A 24,580-nucleotide genomic window follows, 5' to 3' on the forward strand; every position below is an offset into this window, starting at 1 on the left:
ACTTAAGTAAAAGTATCAATACGGCAATGTAGAAATACAAATAAATAAAAGTCTGGAATTCATAATTTAAAAAAAAACGTAAAAAAAATATTTTGAAAATAGCAGATCTACAAGCTCACAATGGGTCGCATCGCGACGCATTGTGAGCTTGTAGATCGGCTACTAGTAATAAAAGTGTGCGTGTGTGTGTGTGTGTGTGTGTGCGTGTGCGCGCGTGTGTTGCATTGAGGAATACACTAGTGTCTGTGCGTTTCATTTGAGCATGTGTTGAGAAAGAGAAAAGGAGAAAAAAAGAATGAAAAAAATGTGTACATGAGAAAAGAGTAAGACCAGCTGACAGCTTTAAGAGAGACCAGGCGAAGGCACCAGCAACATGTCACTTTACTCCATAATCAAGGACATAACGTAGGATTATGCGTCGACCCATACCGCTAATCGGAACTGACGCCCCCTCTGCCTGGTGTTTCTTGTGCCCGTGGGCCAGTGGGGGGGGGGGGGGGGGGGCAATTGAAATATCAAGGAAGAACCAGGAAGAGAGAGGGTGAGGTATAGGCAGAGAGCGGGAGAGACAAAGAGAAATGGGGTGGAGGAGGTGTGGGGAGGGAGGGTGCATAGGAGGACCATGTCAACAGCTTGCAGCCATATAGAGTTAGAGTGTGGTTTGTATAGGAACCGCTGTTGTGTCGTCCGCTGTTCTAACAGCCAGCCGTCCCCCTGAGCTGTGTGAGCTGCTGTATGCATGTATGTATGTATGTAACGTCTTGTGTGTGTGCACACACACATGGCTGGTGGTGTATCTACATGTATGTATGAGTGTGTGTGGTGTGTGGTGTGCATGGGCGAGATTGAGATGACAGCCTAGCTCTCCCAGTTGTCTCGTGGTTGTGTGTGTGTGTGTGTGTGTGTGCAGTGGTGTAAAGGAACTAAGTACATTTACTCAAGTACTGTACTTAAGTACAATTTTGAGATACTTTTACTTATATTTATGTATTTCCAATTGTTTAGACTTTTGCTTTTAGTTACTAGTAGTTACTTTGCAGATATAAATGATTACATTATAAAACATAAATTAACCACTTTAGCCCTATTCTATACCTAGGCTATTTGAAAATAGCAGATCTACAAGCTCACAACGCGTCGCGATGCGACGCGCTGTGAGCTTGTAGATCTGCTATTTTCAAACACGTTAGTACTTTTACTTTTGGTACTTTAAGTACATTTTGATACCAATACTTTTGTACTTTTACTCAAGTCGTTTTTTTAATTCCGGACTTTTACTGGTAACGGAGTACTTCTACATTGCAGTATTGATACTTTTACTTAAGTAAAACATTGGAGTACCGTGTGGTATGCATGTGCGAGATGGAGCTGACAGCCTACTCCCCCTGTTGTCTCGTGGTTTTGTGTGTGTGCATGCGTGTGCGTATGTGCATGTGTGTGTGTGCGTGTGTGTGTGTGTGTGTGTGTGTGTGTGTGTGTGTGAGAGTCCTCATTTGTAAGGCAGACCTTGGCCATGCCATGGTGTGATGTGACGGCCCTGGGGGGGAGGAGGGCAAAAGGAAGGGGGCGGGGCCACGTGGCCTAGGCCAGCATTTGTCAGCAAAAATCACCGCTAATGCAATACAGTGCACACGGCCCGCGGGGTAAAGAGAGAGAGCATGGGCTGACTGACAGGAGGCAGGCGTAGAGTAGTGGACTCTCGCTCCCCGTGACAACCCCTCCTCCTCCTCCTCACGGCTAACCAACGGGCCACTATAGCACCCAATACCCCCCCCCCCCCATATAAGGCCAATAACAGGGGCAGGGGAGAAGGGACATCGTCTCTGAGAAGCCCCCAGAGGCATAATGGGCACGGAGTTTGTGTGTATGGGGAATGCGAGTGACGGGTGCCCGCTCATGTGGAAGTGTGTATTTGCATTGTAGAGAGAGGAGTGGCTGTCAGTATATGGTGCTCTCTCTCTCTCTCAGGGTCCGGGGACACAGCATCAGCAGAGCCATGGTGAAAGCTTCTGTCATCTAGGCCCCGTAGGAGACTATAAGGTCACTGTACACAGCTGCTAGTACAGGGCCAGGGTCAAGCATGTTAACCCATTAAGACCTGAGGCCGCTTCTAAACATTTTCAAAATCCTAAAAAAAAAAATCGGAAAAAAATGTAAAAAATATTTTTTACGATTTTTCAAAAATAGCAGATCTACAAGTTCATAGCGCGGCACTCGGTGCCGCGCTATGAACTTGTATATCTGCTATTTTTGAATAGCCAAAGACATCTAAAGTGACACAGATGCGTTCCAGGTATCAATGGGTTAAAGCATTCATTGTTTTTTTCCAGGTACTATGATTTGTCCAGGGCGCGCGCACGCACGCACGCTGATCTACAAGCTGTGAGCTTGTAGATCTAGCTATTTTTTTTGGTGCACAATACAGCGCACAACTAAGTATAAAAGCAGGTATAACTATTATTATGCCAGGCCAGGCCCACACCAATGCAACTCCCTGCAACTGGCATTTGGGATAATGGTTGCGAGTAGTTACAAGGAGTTTCCGTGTTGCAAGGAGTTGCGTCGTTGGTGAATCGTTGGTGTGGACTGGCCTTTAACACTGACTACTAAACCTATAACCTCTAAATGCTTTAATCCTAACCCCCGACCTCAATCTTTTTTATAATTGTAAGTCTAACTCAAAAATCGTTTTTTTTTCTCCAGAAAACAACCATTTCTCTGGAGGGCCAGTACATACAGGAAAATGTCAGTTTCTTAACCCATTAAGACTGGGATAAAGCATCTGTGTTATTTTACATTTCTTTGGCTATTCAAAAATAGCAGATATACAAGCTCACAGCGCGGCACCGAGTGCCGCGCTGTGAGCTTGCAGATCTGCTATTTTTGAAAAATCGTGAAAATTTGTGCAAATCGTTGAATATATATATATCATTTTTTTAAGTGAATATTTGTAACTCAAATCTTTGCTTCTGGGGGGGGGGGGTCCCTGGAACAACATATTTTGAGATAGGGAGTCAGCGGACAAATGCATATAATTTTGGGGTCCTTCCTTGACATGAAAAAGTTTGAGCACCACTGATATAGAAACATAGGTTCTTCAGAAACCTGTTTTAGGATTTAGAAGACATTTGTAGAATCCCCCAGAAGCAAAGATTTGAGTTACAAATGTTCGCTTTAAAATATATATATATATTCAAAGATTTGCAAAAACGATAAAAAAAAGATTGCAGATCTACAAGCTCATAGCGCGGCACTCGGTGCCGCGCTATGAGCTTGTAGATCTGCAATTTTTTGAATAGCCAAAATAAATCTATAAAATGACACAGATGCGTTCCCGGTCTTAATTGGTTAAATTATACTATTGTGTGGACATTTGGCCCTCATAAGTATAGTAATACAAGTACGCACGCGAACACACACACACACACCTCTATTCACAGCTAGTTTATCATCCACCTGTTCGGTCTCAGTGTGTCGGGCAGTGGTACCCCTGTACGGCCCAGTGCAGGGACTCAAAGATGGATTGTCAGTCATGGTATCTGGGCCTTCCTCTCTCTTCCTCTCTCTCTCTCTCTCTCTCCCCTCTGCTCGGTCGGTGCCTGCTGGCCTGGAATGGAACCAGACTCATCTGGTTTGGACTCGCCTGGGACAGGTGACGGTTCACCGTAGCCAGACTGAGGACCAGGACATCATCGCAACTGTGTGCTGCAGCACTGTGCCAAACAGAACCCAGGCTATGGCTGCACAGCCCACGTACACACACACACACACACACACACAGAGCTGGGTAACCCAGATCACAGCCCGCGTCACATGATTGAATCCCACAGACAGGCAGAGAGAGAGAGAGAGTCTCCAGCCACAACCAGAAATAGGTTAAACAGGCTAAAAATATCAAAAAACATTAATAATTCAGCTTTTTTTTTTTTCTTGCTTTTTTTTCGCTAACCTGTACCTCAGAAAAGAAATAGCACACTTCTGGCTGTGAAGTGGCTTTAACCCATTGAGACCTGAAGCCGATTCTACGCGTCTCCTAAATCTCAACAGTTTTCTGAAAAAACGTATGTTTCTATATCAGTGGTGGTCTATCTTTTTCATGTCAAGGACCCCCAAAATTATATGTATTTGGCCGCGGAACCCCATCAAAATATTTTGTTCCAGGGACCCCAAGAAGCAAAGATTTGAGTAAAAAATGATCGCTTTAAAATATATATATATTCAAAGATTTGCACCCATTTTCACAAATTTTCAAAAATAGCAGATATACAAGCTCGTAGTGCGGCACTCGGTGCCGCGCTATGAGCTTGTATATCTGCTATTTTTGAATAGCCAAAGTGTAAAATAATGCTTTTTAGCTCAAATGTAAAAATGACAGTTTCAGGTCTTAATGGGTTAATGGGCAGGTTGTGCGTCGGTGGATTATTCCCAGTATTTCCGAGGCTATATTCCCCCCTCCCCCTACGATAAGGTGGCCGGGGCGGGGCGGGGCGCAGACAGACAGACAGAGAGGACTATGGGTAGCGGGGCCGTTCTGTCCTGTCATCATCGCAGCTATAATGTGACAGACCAGGTCACAACACCAGCATCATGTACTGGCCTCACACAACCTTCATGAAATAAAAGCTTTGATAACTGGAACGCAGTGGTGTGTAAAGTACATTTACTCAAGTACTGTACTTAAGTACAATTTTGAGGTACTTTTACTCTACTGGAGTGTTTCCAATTGTCTATATACTTTTACTTCTACTCCACTACATCTCAGAGGCAAATATTGTACTTTAACTCCACTACAATTATATGAAAACTTTAGTTGATAGTTACTTTGCAGATATAAATTATTACATTATAAAACATACATTAACCACTTTAGCCCTATTTTATACCTAGGCTATTTTCAAACATTAGTACTTTTCCTTTTGGTACTTTAAAGGAGGAGTTCACCCAAAAAATGACTTATTTTCTATCAATTACACACCCCATGAAGCCTTGATTTCATGGATTTATTTTTGTTTTTGTGGCATTCCTCAGACAATAATTTGATGACCGGGTGTATTTCCGGTATGAGACACAAATAATCTACTTTGTGTCTCCTACCGGATACATTAGCCGGTAGGAGACGGGAATCAAATAATTGGCTTAGGAATGAGACAAAAACAAAAAAGAATCCATGGATTCAAGGCTTCATAGGATGTAAAATTGATAGAAAATAAGTCATTTTTTGGGTGAACTCCTCCTTTAAGTACATTTTGATACCAATACTTTTGTACTTTTACTCAAGTAAATTTTGAATTCCGGACTTTTACTTGTAACAGAGTACTTCTACATTGCAGTATTGATACTTTTACTTAAGTAATGAGTACCTTTTCCACCACTGCTGGAATGTAAAAAAAAAAAAGGTCAACTGATGTACAACATTTGCACTCTTATGCAGTAGTAATAATAATTGTTATTGTTGTTGTCGCTGTTCTTGTTGTTGTTATCTATAACATGAAGGAACCTGTTTTCTTTATTGATTGATTGATTGAATACTTTATTAGTCAGAAATGTAAACAGCACGTGGTACAGACATTAACCCATTAAGACCTGAAGCCGATTCTACAAATGTCTTCTAAATCCTAACAGTTTTCTGAAAAACATATGTTTCTATATCAGTGGTGTCCAAACGTTTTCATGTCAAGGACCCCCAAAAGTATATGTATTTGGCCGCCGACCCCCATCTCAAAATATTTTGTTCCAGGGACCCCCTGAATATACAATATTGCCTCTGAGATGTAGTGGAGTAAAATCAAAAAGTATAGACAATTGGAAATACTCCAGTAAAGTAAAAGTACCTCAACATTGTACTTAAGTACAGTACTTGAGTAAATGTACTTAGTTACTTTACACCACTGGATGTATGTTACCTGTGACATGTGTTTTATTTCATGATCAATTAAGATATCAATCAAAGAGAAGGAGGACAACACAATGGTGGATGCAACCCACGCATAGCGTTGCCTTCATTGGGGTGTGCTGCGTGGATACTGGTGCCCTGTATTATTCCGTATACCAAGACAGACACCGGTTGTAGACATGGTTTACTGACAAAACAATACAATTTCTATTCTCTGCGTTTATAGGCCAACAACGTCTCCCTTTTATCGTTCAGATTTTCACTAATGTGATGGCAATAAACGTTGCAATAAAATGCACTTTTATATACTGTACACGAGTAATGTGATAACTACAGAAAGTTAAAAAAGAAAATGCTCCTAAAAGCAACTCAAACCAAAGCTCTGCATGAGGCTATTAACCCATTAAGACCGGGAACGCATCTGTGTGTCATTTTAAGATTTCTTTGGGCTATTCAAAAATAGCAGATCTACAAGCTCATAGCGCGGCACCGAGATCTGCAATGTTTGAAAAATCGTGACAATTTGTGCAAATCTTTGAATATACATATTTTCAAAGCGAACATTTGTAACTCAAATCTTTGCTTCTGGGAGAATTCTACAAATGTCTTCTAAATCCTAAAGGTTTTTTGAAAAAAAACGTATGTTGCTATAACGTTATCAAACCCTTTTTCATGTCAAAGACCCCCAAAATTACATGTATTTTGGCTGCGGACCCCCATCTCAAAATATTTTGTTCCAGGGACCCCCCCATGAAGCAAAGATTCGAGTTACAAACGTTCGCTTTGAAAAATATATATATATTCAAAGAGTTGCGCGACATTTTCACGATCTTTCAAAAATAGCAGATCTGCAAGCTCATAGCGCGGCACTCGGTGCCGCGCTATGAGCTTGTAGATCTGCTATTTTTGAATAGCGCAAAGAAATCTAAAAACGACACACGCGGTGGGATGCGTTCCCGGTCTCAGTGGGTTAATGTACATGAAATGGAATCAACTCAGAGCAGTGGAATACATTTCAGTGGGAGTTGTTTGTTCTCTAAAGGCAGGTGCAGGGAGCACATCCAGCTCTTTGCTAAATACCCTTGGAAGCTCCAATCCCCCAGGGAGAAGAAGGCTTGTCTAAATATGTGGCTAATCTACCACATAGAGAAACGAGGTGAACAAAGGAGAGAGAGAGAGAGGGAGAGAGAGAGAGAGAGGGAGAGAGAGTGAGTGAGTGAGTAGGGGAGGGGGGGGGGGGTTGTAGAGGAAGAAGGTGGTGGAAGAGAGAGAAGCCACATTTGGTTGGGTCCAATAGTTAGCCCTGTGTATTTTAGTCTATTTCTGGCCTGCTCCGCTTCAGGGCTCTAGCTGTGTGTGTGTGTGTGTGTGTGTGTGTGTGTGTGTGTGTGTGTGTGTGTGTGTGTGTGTGTGTGTGTGTGTGTGAGAGAGATTGTGTGTGTGGGTGTGCGTTTTTGTGTGTGCATGCGGTTCAGTTCCCTGAGGAGCACTCTGGTGCAGGAGCTCTTTACTGCACGTACATTACACCCATGTGCCATTACCACACACACACACACACACGCACGCACGTACACGCACAAACACACACACACACACACACACATGCACGTGCACACACATCCAAAGAAAAGTGCTCTTCCACACTGCTAACATGCCGACACACTGACACGGCTGCAGCTGTATATGGCCATGTGCCGATGTAGCCACACAGTGCATCTTATAATAATAAGCGTGCATCACTGTGTGCATCCTGTGAGCGTGGACTGTGGCATTGTGCATGTTGACACCCACACACACACACACCGACACCCCGCTCTCTCTCACACACACACACACACACACACACACACACACACGCCAGCCCCCCTCTCCCCCTGACTTCTTTTATGAGGCTCCTTCTATTAACTCATTAAGACCGGGAACGCCGCGCCGCGCTATGAGCTTGTAGATCTGCTATTTTTTAGAAAAATCATGAGACTGTGTGCAAATCTTTGAATGTATGTGTTTTTAAAGGGAACATTTGTTTTTTGTTTTTAAACTCAGTGGATCTCAAACTTTTTCATGTCAAGGTCCCCCAAAATGATATGTATTTGGCCGCGGACCCCCCCATCTCTAAATATGTTGTTCCAGGGACCCCCCAGAAGCAAAGATTTGAGTTAAAAATGTTCGCTTAAAAAATATATATATTCAAAGATTTGCACACATTTTCACGATTTTTCAAAAATAGCAGATCTACAAGCTCATAGCGCGGCACTCGGTGCCGCGCTATGAACTTGTAGATCTGCTATTTTTGAACAGCCAAATCTGCTATTTTTGAACAGCCAATTTTTTTTTTTTGCTCAAATCAAAAAATGACACAGATGCGTTCCCGGTCTTAATGGGTTAATCAGTGTGAGTTGGCTTGGGTAATAACCACGTATAGATGGGCCAGGGCCACAGACATAAAGCCATTAGAGGACCACAATCCTGCAAAGCCTTCTTTATTGTCATCTCAATGAATCAACACAGCTTATTAAAAAAAAAAGAGAATAGGCCTCTCGCGGAGATAGACTCCAGGAAGCTGTCAGGCTCCCAAACACACAGCGCTTACCCGAGGGACCGCCTCACACGGAGTGCTTAACACACAGCCAACGCTATAGAATATATACTACTGCTGCACAACTGGAGGAGTGAGATCAACTAGTGATGCACTTAGAAAGTCCAGAGTGTTGAGAGAGTATACAAATGGAACCAGGCGGACCATTAACCCTTTAAGATCGGGAAGACATCTGTGTGTAACCGCTTACAAAAGCACTATTTTATACTTTGGGCTATTCAAAAATAGCAGATCTACAAGCTCATAGCGCGGCACCGAGTGCCGCGCTATGAGCTTGTAGATTTGCTATTTTTTGAACAATCTTGAACGTTTCTGGAAATCTTTGAATGCATATTTTTTGAGGTGAACGTTTGTAACTCAAATCTTTGCTTCTTTGGGGGTCCCTGGATCAACATATTTTGATGGGGATTGGCGGCCAAAAACATCATTTTGGGGGTCCTTGACAAGAAAAGGTTTGAGCACCACTGATATAGCAACAATTTCTCTGAAAAATTAAGACATTTGTTGAGCATTTGACAGTTACAAATGTTCGCTTAGAAAATATATATATTCAAAGATTTGCACACATTTTCACGATAAAAAAAAAAAAAACAGATCTACAAGCTCATAGCGCGGCACTCAGTGCTGCGCTATGAGCTTGTAGATCTGCTATTTATGAATAGTCAAATAAATCTTAAAATGACACAGATGCTTCCCCGGTCTTAATGGGTTAAGGGTCCATTTGGTTCTGTTTGTTACACTATCAAGAGTTACAAGTTGGATCAATTCACACTGAGGATTTTACTGTATAGGGCCAGGTTCCATGTTTTTGCTTCTTTCTTTTTTATTACGTCCCTGGTGTTTCCTTAAATATAGAGCGTAATCCTTTATCATGGAGGCAACACATAGATTTCATGTCTTTGAGAGGGTAAAAAGCTAAAGGGAATGCTTCGCTTTACACCTCAGACAAATAATGCCCATGGCTGTTATTAAAAAAAGAAAGTGTAGCATCCACAGCAAAAAGGTGAAATAGTGTTTCATTCGTACTTCTGCTATGGATAAATCCATACAACCGGCATCCTTGTACGATTGTTGTACAATTCACATGGGGGGAAGGGGAGGGGAGGGCATAATTTAACCCATTAATACCTGGAACGCATCTATGTCACTTTCGATTTCTTTGGCTATTCAAAAATAGCAGATCTACAAGCTCATAGCGCGGCACCGAGTGCCGCGCTATGAGCTTGTAGATCTGCTATTTTTGAAAAATCGTGAAAAAATATTTTTTATATTTTTTTCAAAAAACTGTTAGGATTTAGATTTTTTTTAGACGCGGCCTCAGGTCTTAATGGGTTAAAGAAGCAAAAAGACCTTCGGCCTGCTTTCATTTTGATGCTTTCCTCAATACACACACACACACACACACACACACACACACACACTCCTGTTTACCCAGGGGCTAAATTCAAACAAGTTCTCCTTTCCTAGCTACAAGGCCCCCCACACCCTGCCAGCACCAATTGGCTTAATGCTGACCGCCCCTCTCCTCCAATCACCACCACCTCTCTCTCACACGCACACACACACGCACACACACACACACACACACACACGCGCAAAGACATGCATGTGCACACATGCACAAGAATGCACAAAACAAAACAGCCTTGAATTATTCAGCCTATGCGCCAGCCAAGACGACACAGGCTAGCTGCACGCGGGCAAAGCTGGACCGTGTTGATGAGCAGGTGGACGGGATATTGCTTGCATCTGTAAGTGGGTGTGTGTGTCTGTGTGTGTGTGTGTGTGTGTGTGTGTGTGTGTGTGTGTGTGTGTGTGTGTGTGTGTGTGTGTGTGTGTGTGTGTGTGTGTGTGTGTGTGTGTGTGTCCAGCCCAGAGGAGGGCTGGGTGAGATACTGTGTGAACACATAAAAAATATCTCAGTGTTAGTTTATCCATTTGTAACTCCCAGTGTATAAATGTAACCAAACTAGCGGTTCGGACCGGTACGCTACGCGGTGCAGTCCACGCGAGTTGAGTTGCTGCTGCCTTAACCCTTTAAGACCTGAGGCCGCTTCTAGAAAATTCTAAATCCTAACAGTTTTTCGGAAAAAAAAATGTAAAAAATATTTTCACGATTTTTCAAAAATAGCAGATCTACAAGCTCATAGCGCGGCACTCGGTGCCGCACTATGAGCTTATAAGCAAACAAAGTAAATAAAAATAAACACAAATAACCACAGAGAAGCGGCTTGCTAGCTCTCATGCATTGAAGGAGGCATGCGCTCAGCTCTAGGCTCTCCCTAGGCTGGCAGAGGGAGTGTAGCGCCTAGGATTACATAGACAATTGGCACTGGGTGAAAAAAATTGGTTACAAAATTGTGGGATAAAAATGATAAGTAAAAAAAAAAGATTAATAATTACAGATCGGCTGATCAGGGCACAAAGTTGCTGATACCGATGTTGTCTTAAAAAAAAGTCAAATAATGGCCGATATATGGGCCATTGGGCCAGACCGATACTTTGGGGTTGGGCTCTAAAAGTTAGGGACTGCAGCTTTAACACTCAGGGTGTTTTGACAGTGTTGTGGTGTGTGCGTGGAGGCAGGCCAGCCTCATTTCCACAGCACAAGGTCGGCCACTCTCCACGGCATTTCCTCCAGAACCTCTCTCTCCAGCGCTCGGCACACACATCCTATTACAGCCGAGGTTGAGGCTAGCACATACACAACAAACGCACTCACGTAACAAACACACGCACGCACGCACACACATACTCAGAAACACGCTGGCCTATACAAAAAGGCACTCGCGTACACACATACCGTTACGGTACGTATGCACCCACACGTACAAACACAAACCTCACAAACATTGCACGGCAGACTAGTTGAGCAGGTGTGTGTGTGTGTGTGTGTGTGTGTGTGTGTGTGTGTGTGTGTGTGTGTGTGTGTGTGTGTGTGTGTGTGTGTGTGTGTAACAGCACAAAGCGAGAGTAAGAAAACAGAGAGAATAAGAGGGAGACCGAGAGAGAGGCAAGTGGTGGGGGTGTGTTGACATTGGTGGAGCCCACGTGTGTGTGCATGCGTGCGTGCATGTGTGCGTGGGTGTGAATGTGTGCATGTGTGCATGTGTGTGTGTGTGTGTGTCGGAAAACATAATCTTCTCCCTGCTCTCATTGGGTTTTTAATGCGGATGCCATTTCCATAAACCTGCCTCCTGAATCACTGCCATCCTCTTACGCTCAGCCCAGGTCGAGCTAGCGCTAATACCAGTTGCAAATGCATGCTGGGAAAACATACGGTACATCCTCTGACACCTCTCCAAGACAATCACTGTTATTCACCGGCGCTAGCGCCATAACAAAAGGAGGGAGGCGGGGGGGGGGGCGTGTTTTTTTAGCGCTAGCAGCTACAGTCGAGCCGTGACCATTGCGATTATTTTCTTCTCGACTCGGCTGGATTTGAGGAGTGGCAGTGGGAGGATGGAGCAGTTGGCAGAGGGGTTTGTGTGTGTCGCGTGTGTGTCGCGTGTGTGTGTGTGTGTGTGTGTGTGTGTGTGTGTGTGTGTGTGTGTGTGTGTGTGTGTGTGTGTGTGTGTGCGTGCGTGTGCGTGTGTGTGCGTGTGCATGTGTGTGTTGGTGGGTAGTGAGAAAATGCAGGATTTGTCATGATGCTGAGCTGGGTGAAGTAAATCTCCTGTAGACTTGTGTAGAGAGTTGTGACACACACACACACACGCACACACGCACACACGCACACACGCATGAGCTTGTAGATCTGCTATTTGCTGAGCATAACACCCGAGCGCAACAAAACATTGTCTTTTAGTTCTACTGGATCTCTTCTCCGCTAGTCTCTCGACTCGTCTCTAATATTTTAGTCTAGTTTTTATTTGTTCACGAAATTGTCAATATATTTGGTCTTAGTTTTAATCATCATAGCAAAGTCTTTATTTAGTTTTCATTTATCATAGTCATAGTTTTAGTCGACGAAATCAACACTGAAGGGTAGGCAAGGTAAGCTTGGGGAGGCTGCATATTGCATACATGTAGGGCACCATATTGTCTCACACAGTAGGTAAGAGACTATGTGCCAATGATGTATTTTGTAAGTTTAGTTAGTACAGTAAGTTGTTTTGGTTCTCTTATTTGGTGTTAGATTATTTAGGTTAGCTTTAAACCCCTGAGTTAGGTTAGAGGTTTTCTTTGGTAATAACTGGCACTGCCCTGCCTCCCTATGTCTTGGTCCTTTTTTTAATTCAACCTTTTGTTTAAAAATCACTTCATGTAAATAAATTCATTTTCTTTGCACCTTACCACCGTGTTTTGTTACTACCCTGTGCCCTAGACCAGATGTTCTCAAACTTTTTCATGTCAAGGATCCCCAAATTGACACTTATTAGCCCCGCTGACCCCCATTTGAAAAAATATGATAGGGACCCCCACAAGAGAAGATTTTTACGGCTCTAGCAGTGATCCTCAACCATTTTAATTTCAAGGACCCCCCAGTTTGACATGCATTAGGCTACGGACCCCCATTTAATGGCATTTATATCTCTGGGACCCCAATTTATATGTTCCATTTGAACACTTTCAGAGTTACAGACCCATAAGGGTCCATTTCCTAACTATTCATCATTTAGCTGGGGACCCCATGGTACTTCTTCAAGGACCCCTGGGGGTCCCCGGACCCCACTTTGAGAACCAATGCCCTAGACTCTTATCAGGGTCGTAACAATGGGGGCTCATGTGTCTGTCTGTGTCCCTTTTGTGCCCATATGGAGAAGTCCTTGTGCAGTGCTGCTAAACGCCTGTGGAGGATATGTGGAGAATGTCTGAAGAGTGCAAACTGACTGTGAAAAGTGGACTAACTAATCAAATGGCAGGTGTGGGGAATTCAACAGCTGTGGGGAATTTGCCATCTCAAGCTTAAGGCTGGGGTTGCCATGGCAATCAATTAGCTCATTTGGGCCACGGCCAGAGCCTTTTCTGGCGGTTCTAGTGGACACCCGCCTATCCGAACAACTCGACGCCGTGCACTCAACTCCCTTGGGTCGTCAGTGACGCGCGCGCAGAATTTGAAGTCGGTCGGTCGGTCAAACGGTTCTTGAGCTATACGTGAATTACAGACGTATGAACAGAGATTCTGTGCATTTATTGTAAGATTTGGTTGTTGAGGCACATCAAAGGGCAAGCAGTGGTGGAAAACTTATTCAGTTCAACAGTTTTTGGAAAAAAATCAAAACTTTTTTTTTAAAAGATTTTTCAAAAATAGCAGATCTACAAGTTCACTGCTATTTTTGAATAGCCAAAGACATCTAAAGTGACACAGATGCGTTCCAGGTATCAATGGGTTAAGTAAAAGTATCAATACTGCAATGTAGAAATACTCTGTTACAAGTAAAAGTCAGAAATTAAAAGTCGACTTGAGTAAAAGTACAAAAGTATTGGCATTAAGGTGTACTTAAAGTACCAAAAGTAAAAGTAGTCATTGTGCACACTGTCCCATTTCATGTTTTCAAATGTATAAAAATATTTTCAACTCGCTTACTTTGTCACAGCAAGATCTAACCCTCTGCGTAGGAGAGCGATAAGCAATGCTTAAGTTAAAGCACATCTACAAGCTCACAATGCGTCACATCGCGACGCATTGTGAGCTTGTAATTCGGCTATTTTCAAACTCAAAATGAGTGAAAATAGCAGAACTATTTTAACCCATTGATACCTGGAACGCATCTGTGTCACTTTAGATGTCTTTGGCTATTCAAAAATAGCAGATCTACAAGCTCATAGCGCGGCACCGAGTGCCGCGCTATGAGCTTGTAGATCTGCTATTTTTGAAAAATCGTGAAAATTATTTTTTTATAATTTTTTCCGAAAAACTATTAGGATTTAGATTTTTTTTAGAAGCGGCCTCAGGTCTTAATGGGTTAAAATGTTTTAATAAAAATAATACGTTTTGGATATACACCATTTCCACCCGACACCAACGAAACAATAATAATATTCATGCATCACTGGCGTGGACGTGGGTGTGTGTGTGTGTGTGTGTGTGTGTCTGTGTGTGTGTGTGTGTGTGTGTGTGTGTCTGTGTGTGTGTGTGTGTGTGTGTGATCACGACAGGCTGCCATGTGCACGCGTTTGTCTTACCAGCGTTACGCGCCATCCCCCGTGTTCACACAGGGCTACTGTAGGGACAATGCCAAGCTAGCACGCATACACACACACACACAAAGTATACACACACACTGACTGACATGCATGTGCACAACCTCACCCCCTGCATGCACCAATTTAGACACAAACCGTATACTGGAAGTAGACGCGCGCACGCACGCGCACACACACACACACACACACACACACACACACACACACACACACACACACACACACACACACACACACACACACACACACACACACACACACACACACACACACACACACACACACACACACACACACACACACACACACACACACACAGCGACGCTGCCAACACTGCCAAGAAATGCACACCTGGTCAGCTGTCAGAGCTTCTGCATTAAGTCTGTGGCCAAACTTGTGTCAGAGACGTGCTCGTCCCCGAGGCTTCTATCCTGCTGCAACCTCTGTATCTATATTCCAGTCCAGCACGCCTCCATTAGGCCACACTGTTCCCTTCAGCAGCTAATGTCCATAACGGGGGGATGGGGGGGGGGACTCGCACCAAAACATCCCAGAATACCAACCGCTTTGTCCCCCGACAAGGAGAAAACATCAGGTTGCATTCGAAGTGCGTTTGTGTTTGTGTGCGGCAATAAGTATGTGCACACTGGATTTAAGTGAGCATACGTGGGTGTGCACGTGTGAGTGAGTGTGAGTGTGAGTGTGTGTGTGTGTGTGTGTGTGTGTGTGTGTGGGGGGAGCAGGGGGGGGGCGGTGTTAAAACAAAGCAGAAACCTAAAACCTGATTTATCCTATACTTAGTTGCGTGGCAAGAATTGCCCACCAAATACTCTAAACTTCTTACCTCATCCTTCCCTCTCTCTCTTTCTCTATACCCGATGCACAAGAGCAAGAGCATTGTTGTGAGCTTGTAGATCTGCCATTTTTGAGCTGCAAGACAACCAAAGTATAATAATGGGGCCCTTGAGGCTCTCTCTGCATGAGACGTGTGCATGTATGTATGCGTTCAGTATAGTTAAGCAGTTTGTGTTTCAGGTACAGAAACAACATTCAAACAAACATGAATTAGGGACCCAAGCTGATCAGATGACACTGATGGCGGCCCCCCTCTCTCACAGGGGGGTGGCTAGGAAGGAGTTAATGACAAAATGCTAGACGTTAATAACTCATAACTCGTCTCCCGGGGAATCCTAGTTTACATTAATTACGCCGTAGCTCCCGGCGTAACTGCATATCAAGCGGGATTGTGCAAACAAACAAACTGGCATGTCTACTTACCATCAAGCAGCACGCAGAGCAACAGGGGTCGTTCTGCATCACAGTGGTGGGAAACAGTACTCCCAATTGTTCTTTACGTGGAAAAGGTATATACCATAATGCCATAATGTAGAAATACTCTGTTACAATTAAAGTGCTGTATTCAAAATGTACATCAAAATGCACTTAACCAATTAAAACCCGAAGCCGAGTCTACAAATGTCTTCTAAATCCCAACAGTTTTCTGAAAAATGTACGTTTCTAGATCAGTGGTGCTCAAACTTTTTCATGTCAAGGATCTCCAAAATGATATGTATTTGGCCGCGGACCACCAACTCAAAATATGTTGTTCCAGGGACCCCCCCAGAAGCAAAGATTTGAGTTACAAATGTTTGCTTTAAAAAAAAAAATATATATATATATATATATATATATATATATATATATTCAAAAGGTTTGCACAAGTTTTCACGATTTTTCAAAAATATCAGATCTACAAGCTCGTAACGCGGCACTCGGTGCCGCGCCACAAGCTTGTAGATCTGATATTTTTGAAAGGCCAAAGTGTAAAATAATGCTTTTTAGCTCAAATCTAATGCGTTCCAGGTCTCAATGGGTTAATAAACTTAAAGGAATAGTTCACAAAAAAAATTACTTGAGATTTCTTTGAGATTTTTTTGTTTTTGACGTATTCCTGAGCCAATAATTTGATGACCGGGTGTATTTCCGTTCCGGTAGGAGACTCAAAGAGTCTCCTTTGAGTCTCCTACCGGATATATTAGCATCTTCCCGCCGGTAATCAAATTATTGTCTTAAATTCGGAATACGACAAAAACAAAAACATCTCCTTGAATTCAGTGCTTCATGGGGTGTGTTATTGATAGAAAATAAGTACTTTTTTGGGTGAACTACTCCTTCAAAAATGAATAAAAAATCTTTCGAAAATAGGCTTAAGTATATATACACTGTATATTGGGCTGAAGTGGTTAATGTGTGTAAAGTTCAAATGATTGTAGTGGATTAAAAGTACAATGTTTACCACTGAGATGTAGAAGTAAAACTATAAAAAAATGAAAAAACTCCAGTAAAGTATAAATACCTCCGGTTAAGAGTAAAAAATAATACTTAAAGTACAGTACTTGAGTACATGTACTTCGTTACTTTCCACCACATGTTTTGTAAAGGATTTATTTGGGGTGGAGGAGAGGGGTTGGGTACGTTGTTGAACAGGGACTTAACCAGATCCCACCCAACGTAGGAACATATGTATGCACACTAACAGAACACAGCAGGAGGTCACATGCCATGACACGTGAGAGCAAAATAATAAGCATTTCCTCGGGCCTTAAAGTGTGAATTATACCGCCAAGAATAACTGACTTTCAAGTGAAAAAGTGCTGCGTTTTATACGCATCAATTCCACTAGAAAATGCGTAATAAAAACATAATGACTGTATCATTTAATTTTTCACTTCAAATTCTGTCTTTTTCTGGCGAGCAACGCGGTCATACAATGAAGTATATACAAGACTTCATATTGCTTTTTTCTCCGATTCCTTTTTTTTCCAATCCTGGAACGCATCTGTGTTATTTTAAATTTCTTTGGCTATTCAAAAATAGCAGATCTACAAGCTCATAGCGCGGCACCGAGTGCCGCACTATGAGCTTGTAGATCTGCTATTTCTGAAAAATCGTGATCATCGTGTAATCTTTGAATATATATCTTTTTAAAGTGAATATTTGTAACTTAAATCTTCACTTCTGGGGGTCCATGGAACAAAATATTTTACAATTGTTTGCTTTAAAATATATATATATATATTCAAACATTTGCACACATTTTAACGATTTTTCCCAAAAAAACAGGCCAAAGAAATCTAAATGAGTGAATGGGTTAATAATACAGTATGACCAAAAAGGAGTGGGAAGAAGTTCTATCTGTTGCGTTACTCACTGATCCATCAGACTGTAAAAAAAAAAAAATCTTCATTGTTAATTTAACTCGGGAGAGCGTACAAATGTAACCAAATCCATTTGGTTACATTTGTATCCGTTTTATCATGCCTGCAGTAATGCCTCCAGTGCAACACACACTGGCTGTATTTCCTCCGACCACCTGCGCGCGCGTGCGTGCGTGTGTGTGTGCACGTGTGTGTGTGTGTGTGTGTGCGCACGTGCGTGTGTGCATGTGAAGGTAAAGCAAATGGGAGGAAGGGGAACAGCAGTGCAGCCTCCTCTGTGAGGCCTGACACCCATCAACGTTGGCCCGTTACATTTCTATGACACGTTGTATCTCCAGAATAGGGGAAGGGAGGAGGGGGGTGGGGAGAGGAGCGCGCGTGTGTGTGTGTGTGTGTGTGTGTGTGTGTGTGTGTGTGTGTGTGTGTGTGTGTGTGTGTGTGTGTGTGTGTGAGAGCGGGAAGGGGGTTGCAGGCTGCAGGGAGCCCAGCAGGGGGGCTAAAGGAGGATTCAAGAGGTACAAGAGAAGGGTAATAGTTTCATCACCCGATGGGGGAGGCAATACACTGAAACTTTCAAAGCCTGAATGTGACAGTGTGCGTGTGTGTGTGTGTGTGTGTGTGTGTGTGTGTGTGTGTGTGTGTGTGTGTGTGTGTGTGTGTGTGTGTGTGTGTGTGTGTGTGTGTGTGTGTGTGTGTGTGTGTGTGTGTACATGCGCGTGGCGTGCGCGTCTGGGGGCTGCCTGCCTTTAAGCACCCGAGCATGTAAGAATCACAGCCCACTGACTGTGCTCTGTATGCAGAAAGGAAAAAAAACAAAAACGACTAGATGTAAACACTGCACATATGTGTCGCGCGCGTACATCGACGGCAATTAAATGTCGTTAATTCCCCCCGACGTGGGAATAGCGTCGTTTTAATAAGTGCTCCATCCGGACCGCTGTTTAAATCTTTTCGAGTCCAGATGGTTTGGAGATCTGCTCTCGTCGAGAGAGAGAGAGGGAGAGAGAGAGAGAGATATACAGAGAGAGGGATGAGCTAAGTTTTGAGTATTGGCAGTGGTGGAAAGTAACTAAGTACATTTACTTAACTACTGTACTTAAGTACAATTTTGAGGTATTTGTACTTTACTTGAGTATTTCAACTTTCCAACACGTTTACTTCTACTCCACTACATCTCAGAGGCAAATATTGTACTTTTACTCCACTACAATGATTTGAAAACTTTAGTTACTAGTAACTTTACAGATATATATGATTACATTATGAAACATACATCAACCACTTTAGCCCTATTTTATACCTAGGCTATTTGAAAATAGCCGATCTACAAGCTCACAACGCGTCGCATCGCGACGCGTTGTGAGCTTGTAGATCTGCTATTTTCAAATGTTTTAGTACTTTTACTTTCTGTACTTTAAGTACATTTTGATGCCAATACTTCTGTACTTTTACTGAAGTAAATTTTGAATCCTGGACTTTTACTTTATATTGCAGTATTGGTATTTTTACTTAAGTAAAGAATTTGAGTACTTTTTTCACCACTGAGTATTGGTCTCGTTAGTGTCTGTGTCCTTCTGACCTTCATTTGCACATTCACAGAGTGTGAATTCCAGACAGATAAATGATGCTAGAGAGAGAGAGAGAGAGAGAGAGAGACTGACGAACAGATGGACAGAGATAGAGAGAACCACAGAGAGAGAGAGTCTCTGTGCTAAACACTCTTACAGGCTGGCCGTGAACACGTTCTCTGGCATTCTCTCAAAGAACACATTTTTTTTGTTCCGTCGCTCGTCTTATTGTTCAAAGGCTCTTTAAATAGGGTAAAGAGATGATGGGGAGGGGGAGGGGGTTAAGAAAAGCCCCTCCAGCTTCATACTGTACATACGTGGCTAATTTAAAGGACAAAAGAAAACGCACACACACACACACACAGTATATCGCTGTTGTCAGGCAGAAACCTAGTATGTCCATATTTTAACTTTTTGTGTTTTTTCGTAAATTATACGCCTTACTTGATCATACTACAGCGTCACACAAATGTATCAAAATTAACAGATCTACAAGCTCCTAATCTCTCAAGGACAGATCCATCGCTGCGCTCGAATCTGTCTGGTAGCCGCGTTGACAACCCGTGCGCATTGGCCTACAAGTGGGCATGCCATCAGATCAGCAAGCAGGCCGCGCTTTACCCAATCAAATGCAGTGGGCGGGATGTACGCGTGTGCCGTTCGTCGAAAATGTTCGCCGACTGACTTTTTTCACTGACGAAAACTAAACAAAAACTAAATAAAAACTAAGCTACGATGACTAAAACTAAGACTAAATATATTGACAATTTCGTCAACAAATAAAAACTAGACTACGATGTTAGAGAGAGACTAGTGGAGAAGAGATCAAGTAGAAGTAAAAGACAAGTCATTTTAAGTGTGGTGGCGCTAGGGTGTGCATGCTGAAAATAGCAGATCTACAAGCTCACAACGCGTCGCAGCGCGACGCGTTGTGAGCTTGTAGATCGGCTATTTTCAGCATGATGCAACCAAGTGTAAAATAAGGCATTACGACGCCATCAAGTCACCGCCAACATACATTTTAGTCGACTAAATCAACTGTAGATTTAGTCGACTATAATCTTTTATTTAGTCAACTATAACTAGACTAACAGTAAAACATTTCAGATGACTAAAATATGACTAAAACTAAATGGAATTTTATTCAAAAAGACTATGACTAAAACTAAATCAAAATGTGCTGCCAAAATCAACACTAGCCCCAGGCCTCTCTCCTCTGCCTGGTCCATCCATGCCGGACCTGACCACCAGAGACTCTTGTGTACTCTCTCTCTCTCTCTCTCTCTTCATCGCATGGGTTGTTTTATTCTCATTTATATCAAATCAGTCAGTTTGACACTTTTTTGTTTCGGTGTCAAACAAACTCCTCAGAACATTTCTGTAAAATAGAGATTATTTGCCCCCCGCCAAAAAAATGCAAACAACAAAAACACACGGACATTTGATGTCACTGCCTCTAAAGCATAGTGGGGGGGTGGGATGGGGGGGTTGGGGGGGGGGGTCCGATCAATGCTGGCAATGTCCCTTGGAGAACAGACATGAAAAAGTTCAATCCCAAGCCTTTAAAAGGCTAGGATATCGATTGAATTGCTTTCCAAAGGCTTTTTTTTTTTTTCTAGCTTTTTTTTTTTTCATCATCGGGACTCAGAAAGAAAGGAGAACGCTGTGTGGTGTGTTAGCGGGTTGCAGATGGCATGGTTGACTGCCATAGTGGATGGAGAGAAAAGAGAGAGAGAGAGACAGACATAAAGATAGACATACAGACAGTGTTGCCAGATTCTGTGAGAGAAACAAGCAACCGGGTCTAGGAAAACCAGCCCGAAAGAAGCGACTATGGGGCCACATGAGCACTTTATTTGAAACTAGCAGATCTACAAGCTCACAACGCGTCGCGATGCGACGCGTTGTGAGCTTGTAGATCTGCTGTTTTCAAATAAAATCTTGCGGGCAAATTATAATAAGCAGATCTGGCAACCCTGCAAACAGACAGACAGACAGACAGACAGTGCAATCACAAGTGTTCATTTAACTCTTGCTTTCACTCTCAGAGTGTAAAATAACTGTTCAGATCAGAAAGAGAGAGAGAAAGGGAGAGAGAGGGGGTGGGGGAGAGACCTACCCCTGGCAGAGAGAGAGAGAGAGAGAGTGAAAGAGAGAAAGAGGTGGGGCGGACCTACCCCTGGCAGAAAAAGAGAGAACGAGAGAGAGAGAGAGACCTACCCCTGACAGAAAGAGAGTGAAAGGGAAAGAGCGAGAGAGGGGGTGGGGGAGAGACCTACCCCTGGCAGAAAGAGAAAGAGAGAGTGAAAGGGAAAGAGCGAGAGAGGGACGGGGGGAGAGACCTACCCCTGACAGAAAGAGAGTGAAAGGGAAAGAGCGAGAGAGGGACGGGGGGAGAGACCTACCCCTGACAGAAAGAGAAAGAGAGAGTGAAAGGGAAAGAGCGAGAGAGGGACGGGGGGAGAGACCTACCCCTGACAGAAAGAGAGTGAAAGGGAAAGAGCGAGAGAGGGACGGGGGGAGAGACCTACCCCTGACAGAAAGAGAGTGAAAGGGAAAGAGCGAGAGAGGGACGGGGGGAGAGACCTACCCCTGACAGAAAGAGAGTGAAAGGGAAAGAGCGAGAGAGGGACGGGGGGAGAGACCTACCCCTGGCAGAAAGAGAAAGAGAGAGTGAAAGGGAAAGAGCGAGAGAGGGACGGGGGGAGAGACCTACCCCTGGCAGAAAGAGAAAGAGAGAGTGAAAGGGAAAGAGAGAGAGAGAGGGACGGGGGGAGAGACCTACCCCTGGCAGAAAGAGAAAGAGAGAGTGAAAGGGAAAGAGAGAGAGAGAGGGACGGGGGGAGAGACCTACCCCCGGCAGCGTCTTCTGTTCATGAAGGGCGTTCTGAGCTTTGATGGCCGACTCCCGGGCACAGTAGGTGAGGAACGCACAACCTGCAGCACAGTGACACAAACCAAGACACAAACATTATATACATGTACACACACACACACACACACACACACACACACACACACACACACAGACGCAACACAGCAAGGCAGGTAGAGTTAAAACCCATTATTGGGTATTTTAACCCATTAAGACCTGAAATCCGAGTCTACAAATGTCTTCTAAATCCTAACAGTTTTCTGAAAAAACGTATGTTTCTATATCAGTGGTGCTCAAACTATATTTCATGTCAAGGACCCCCCGACATGATATGTATTTGGCCGCCGACCCCCATCTCAAAATATGTTGTTCCAGGGACCCCCAGGAGCAAAGATTTGAGTTAAATGTTCGCTTTAACAGAATATATATATTCAAAGATTTGCACACATTTTCATTTTTTTTTTCAAAAATAGCAGATTTACAAGCTCGTAGCGCGGCACTCGGTGCCGCGCTATGGGCTTGTAGATCTGCTATTTTTGAATAGCCAAAGAAAGCTGAAGTGACACAGATGCGTTCCAGGTCTTATTGGGTATTTTAATACAGATAAACAGAAGACATCACAGTCACAAACTAACATGATGCAACACTGAACGATTGATTGAAACCTCTATTTATTCTCGAAAAGAGCATCGAGGTTCACCCCTCATTTGCAATGCTGTCGAGATTACAGAACAAGATTAAGATTAGACACACAAGAGAAATCAACAGTACATCCTACAATTATGAGCTTGTAGATCCGCTATTTTAGAAAGATCTTGAAAATGTGTGCATATCTTTGAATATATATATATATTTTTTAAAGCGAAATTGTTTTACTAAATCTTTGCTTCCGAGGGTCCCTGGCACAAAACAGTTTTCAGATGGGGGTCCGCGGCCAAATGTATATCGATTTAGGGGGCCTTGGCATGAAAAGGGTTGAAAACCACTGAATCAGAAGACAAACTGACCACCACTGACAGAGGAACATAGCACACTTCAAAAACATGAACAAGTGCACACAGTGAAATCAATAGACAATGTTCCATTTGCATGCTCTCCAAGTATACAAATGAAATGGATAAAATTACACTGAGGTATGAGCATCACAATAGAAACATCAATAAATGAAGAAGGAAACAGATTCAGAATTACAATCAGAAAGACTTTGACTTTGGTGTTTTGCTTCAAATACGCAGCAATACAAGAACTAGAATAAAAGGAATTGAAACCCGACGTTGAACAGGAAACACCTTATTAGGTGTACAGCGAGGCCACAAGGCTTGAAATATATCCATAGAATACCACACAGACAAGTCTAGGCATGAAATTAGCATAAACACTGCCAGAAAAGACAAGCAGTTACAGTGCATACTATCTGCAGCTAGCTATTTATCTATTTTCAGTAGTAGCCCCGACCACAAAATCATTTTAACCCACTAAGACCTGGAACTGTGTCATTTTTAGATTTGAGATAAAAAGCATTATTTTACACTTTGGGCTATTCAAAAATAGCAGATATACAAGCTCATAGCGCGGCACCGAGTGCCGCGCTACGAGCTTGTAGATCTGCTATTTTTGAAAATTCGTGAAAATGTGTGCAAATCTTTGAATATATATATTTTTAAAGCGAACATTTTTAACTCAAATCTTTGCTTCTGCGGGGTCCCTGGAACAACATATTTTGATGGGGGTCCGCGGCCAAATACATATCATTTTGGGGGTCCTTGACATGAAAAAGATTGAGCACCACTGATATAGAAACATGCGTTTTTCAGAAAACTGTTGGGATTTAGGAGACATGTAGAATCGGCTTCAGGTCTCAATGGGTTAAGTTAACCAAAAGCTGAAAGATATGAGGAAACGAGGTCTAGCTCTAGACGGAAAAGGGAAAGGAATCAAGCGCGCCAGCATGCTCCGTACTGGCACGCCATCAAACTCACTCCATCAGAACATCTTGTCAGTCAAGAAAAATAACACCTTGCAGAAAGGGGAATGTGTCTGTCGGAATAAGGGAACAAGCTAATGACAGCAGGCAAACCGTGGAAGAACCAACCAACGGTACACACACACACACACACGCAGACAATTTGCTATAGCAGAGGGAGAGAGGAGCGGAAAGGAGGAGAGGAATGAAACAGAACAGTGGGGAGAGCTGGGGGATGGGGGGGGGCAGCCAGCCTGTCCAGCCTGCCCATCCTTAGCACCATGAAATCAAGGCTTCTTGCTGTCCGAAGCTCACAG

At 43.2% G+C, this 24,580-nt stretch overlaps 1 protein-coding gene across 1 annotated transcript in view; it reads right to left on the reverse strand.

Annotated features, from left to right (window-relative positions):
- celf5a (cugbp, Elav-like family member 5a) overlaps nt 1-24,580 on the reverse strand; it is a gene marked incomplete at both ends in the record, with an annotated part of 364,109 nt that overhangs the window by 313,974 nt on the left and 25,555 nt on the right. Inside the window, one exon of the mRNA XM_084066484.1 lies at nt 22,280-22,362. Coding sequence (XP_083922610.1) covers nt 22,280-22,362 — 83 coding nt within the window. The remainder of the gene's footprint in view (nt 1-22,279; nt 22,363-24,580) is intronic.

This window comes from Gymnoscopelus microlampas, assembly GCF_963454915.1.
Source record: "Gymnoscopelus microlampas genome assembly, chromosome: 9".
Taxonomy (NCBI): domain Eukaryota; kingdom Metazoa; phylum Chordata; class Actinopteri; order Myctophiformes; family Myctophidae; genus Gymnoscopelus; species Gymnoscopelus microlampas.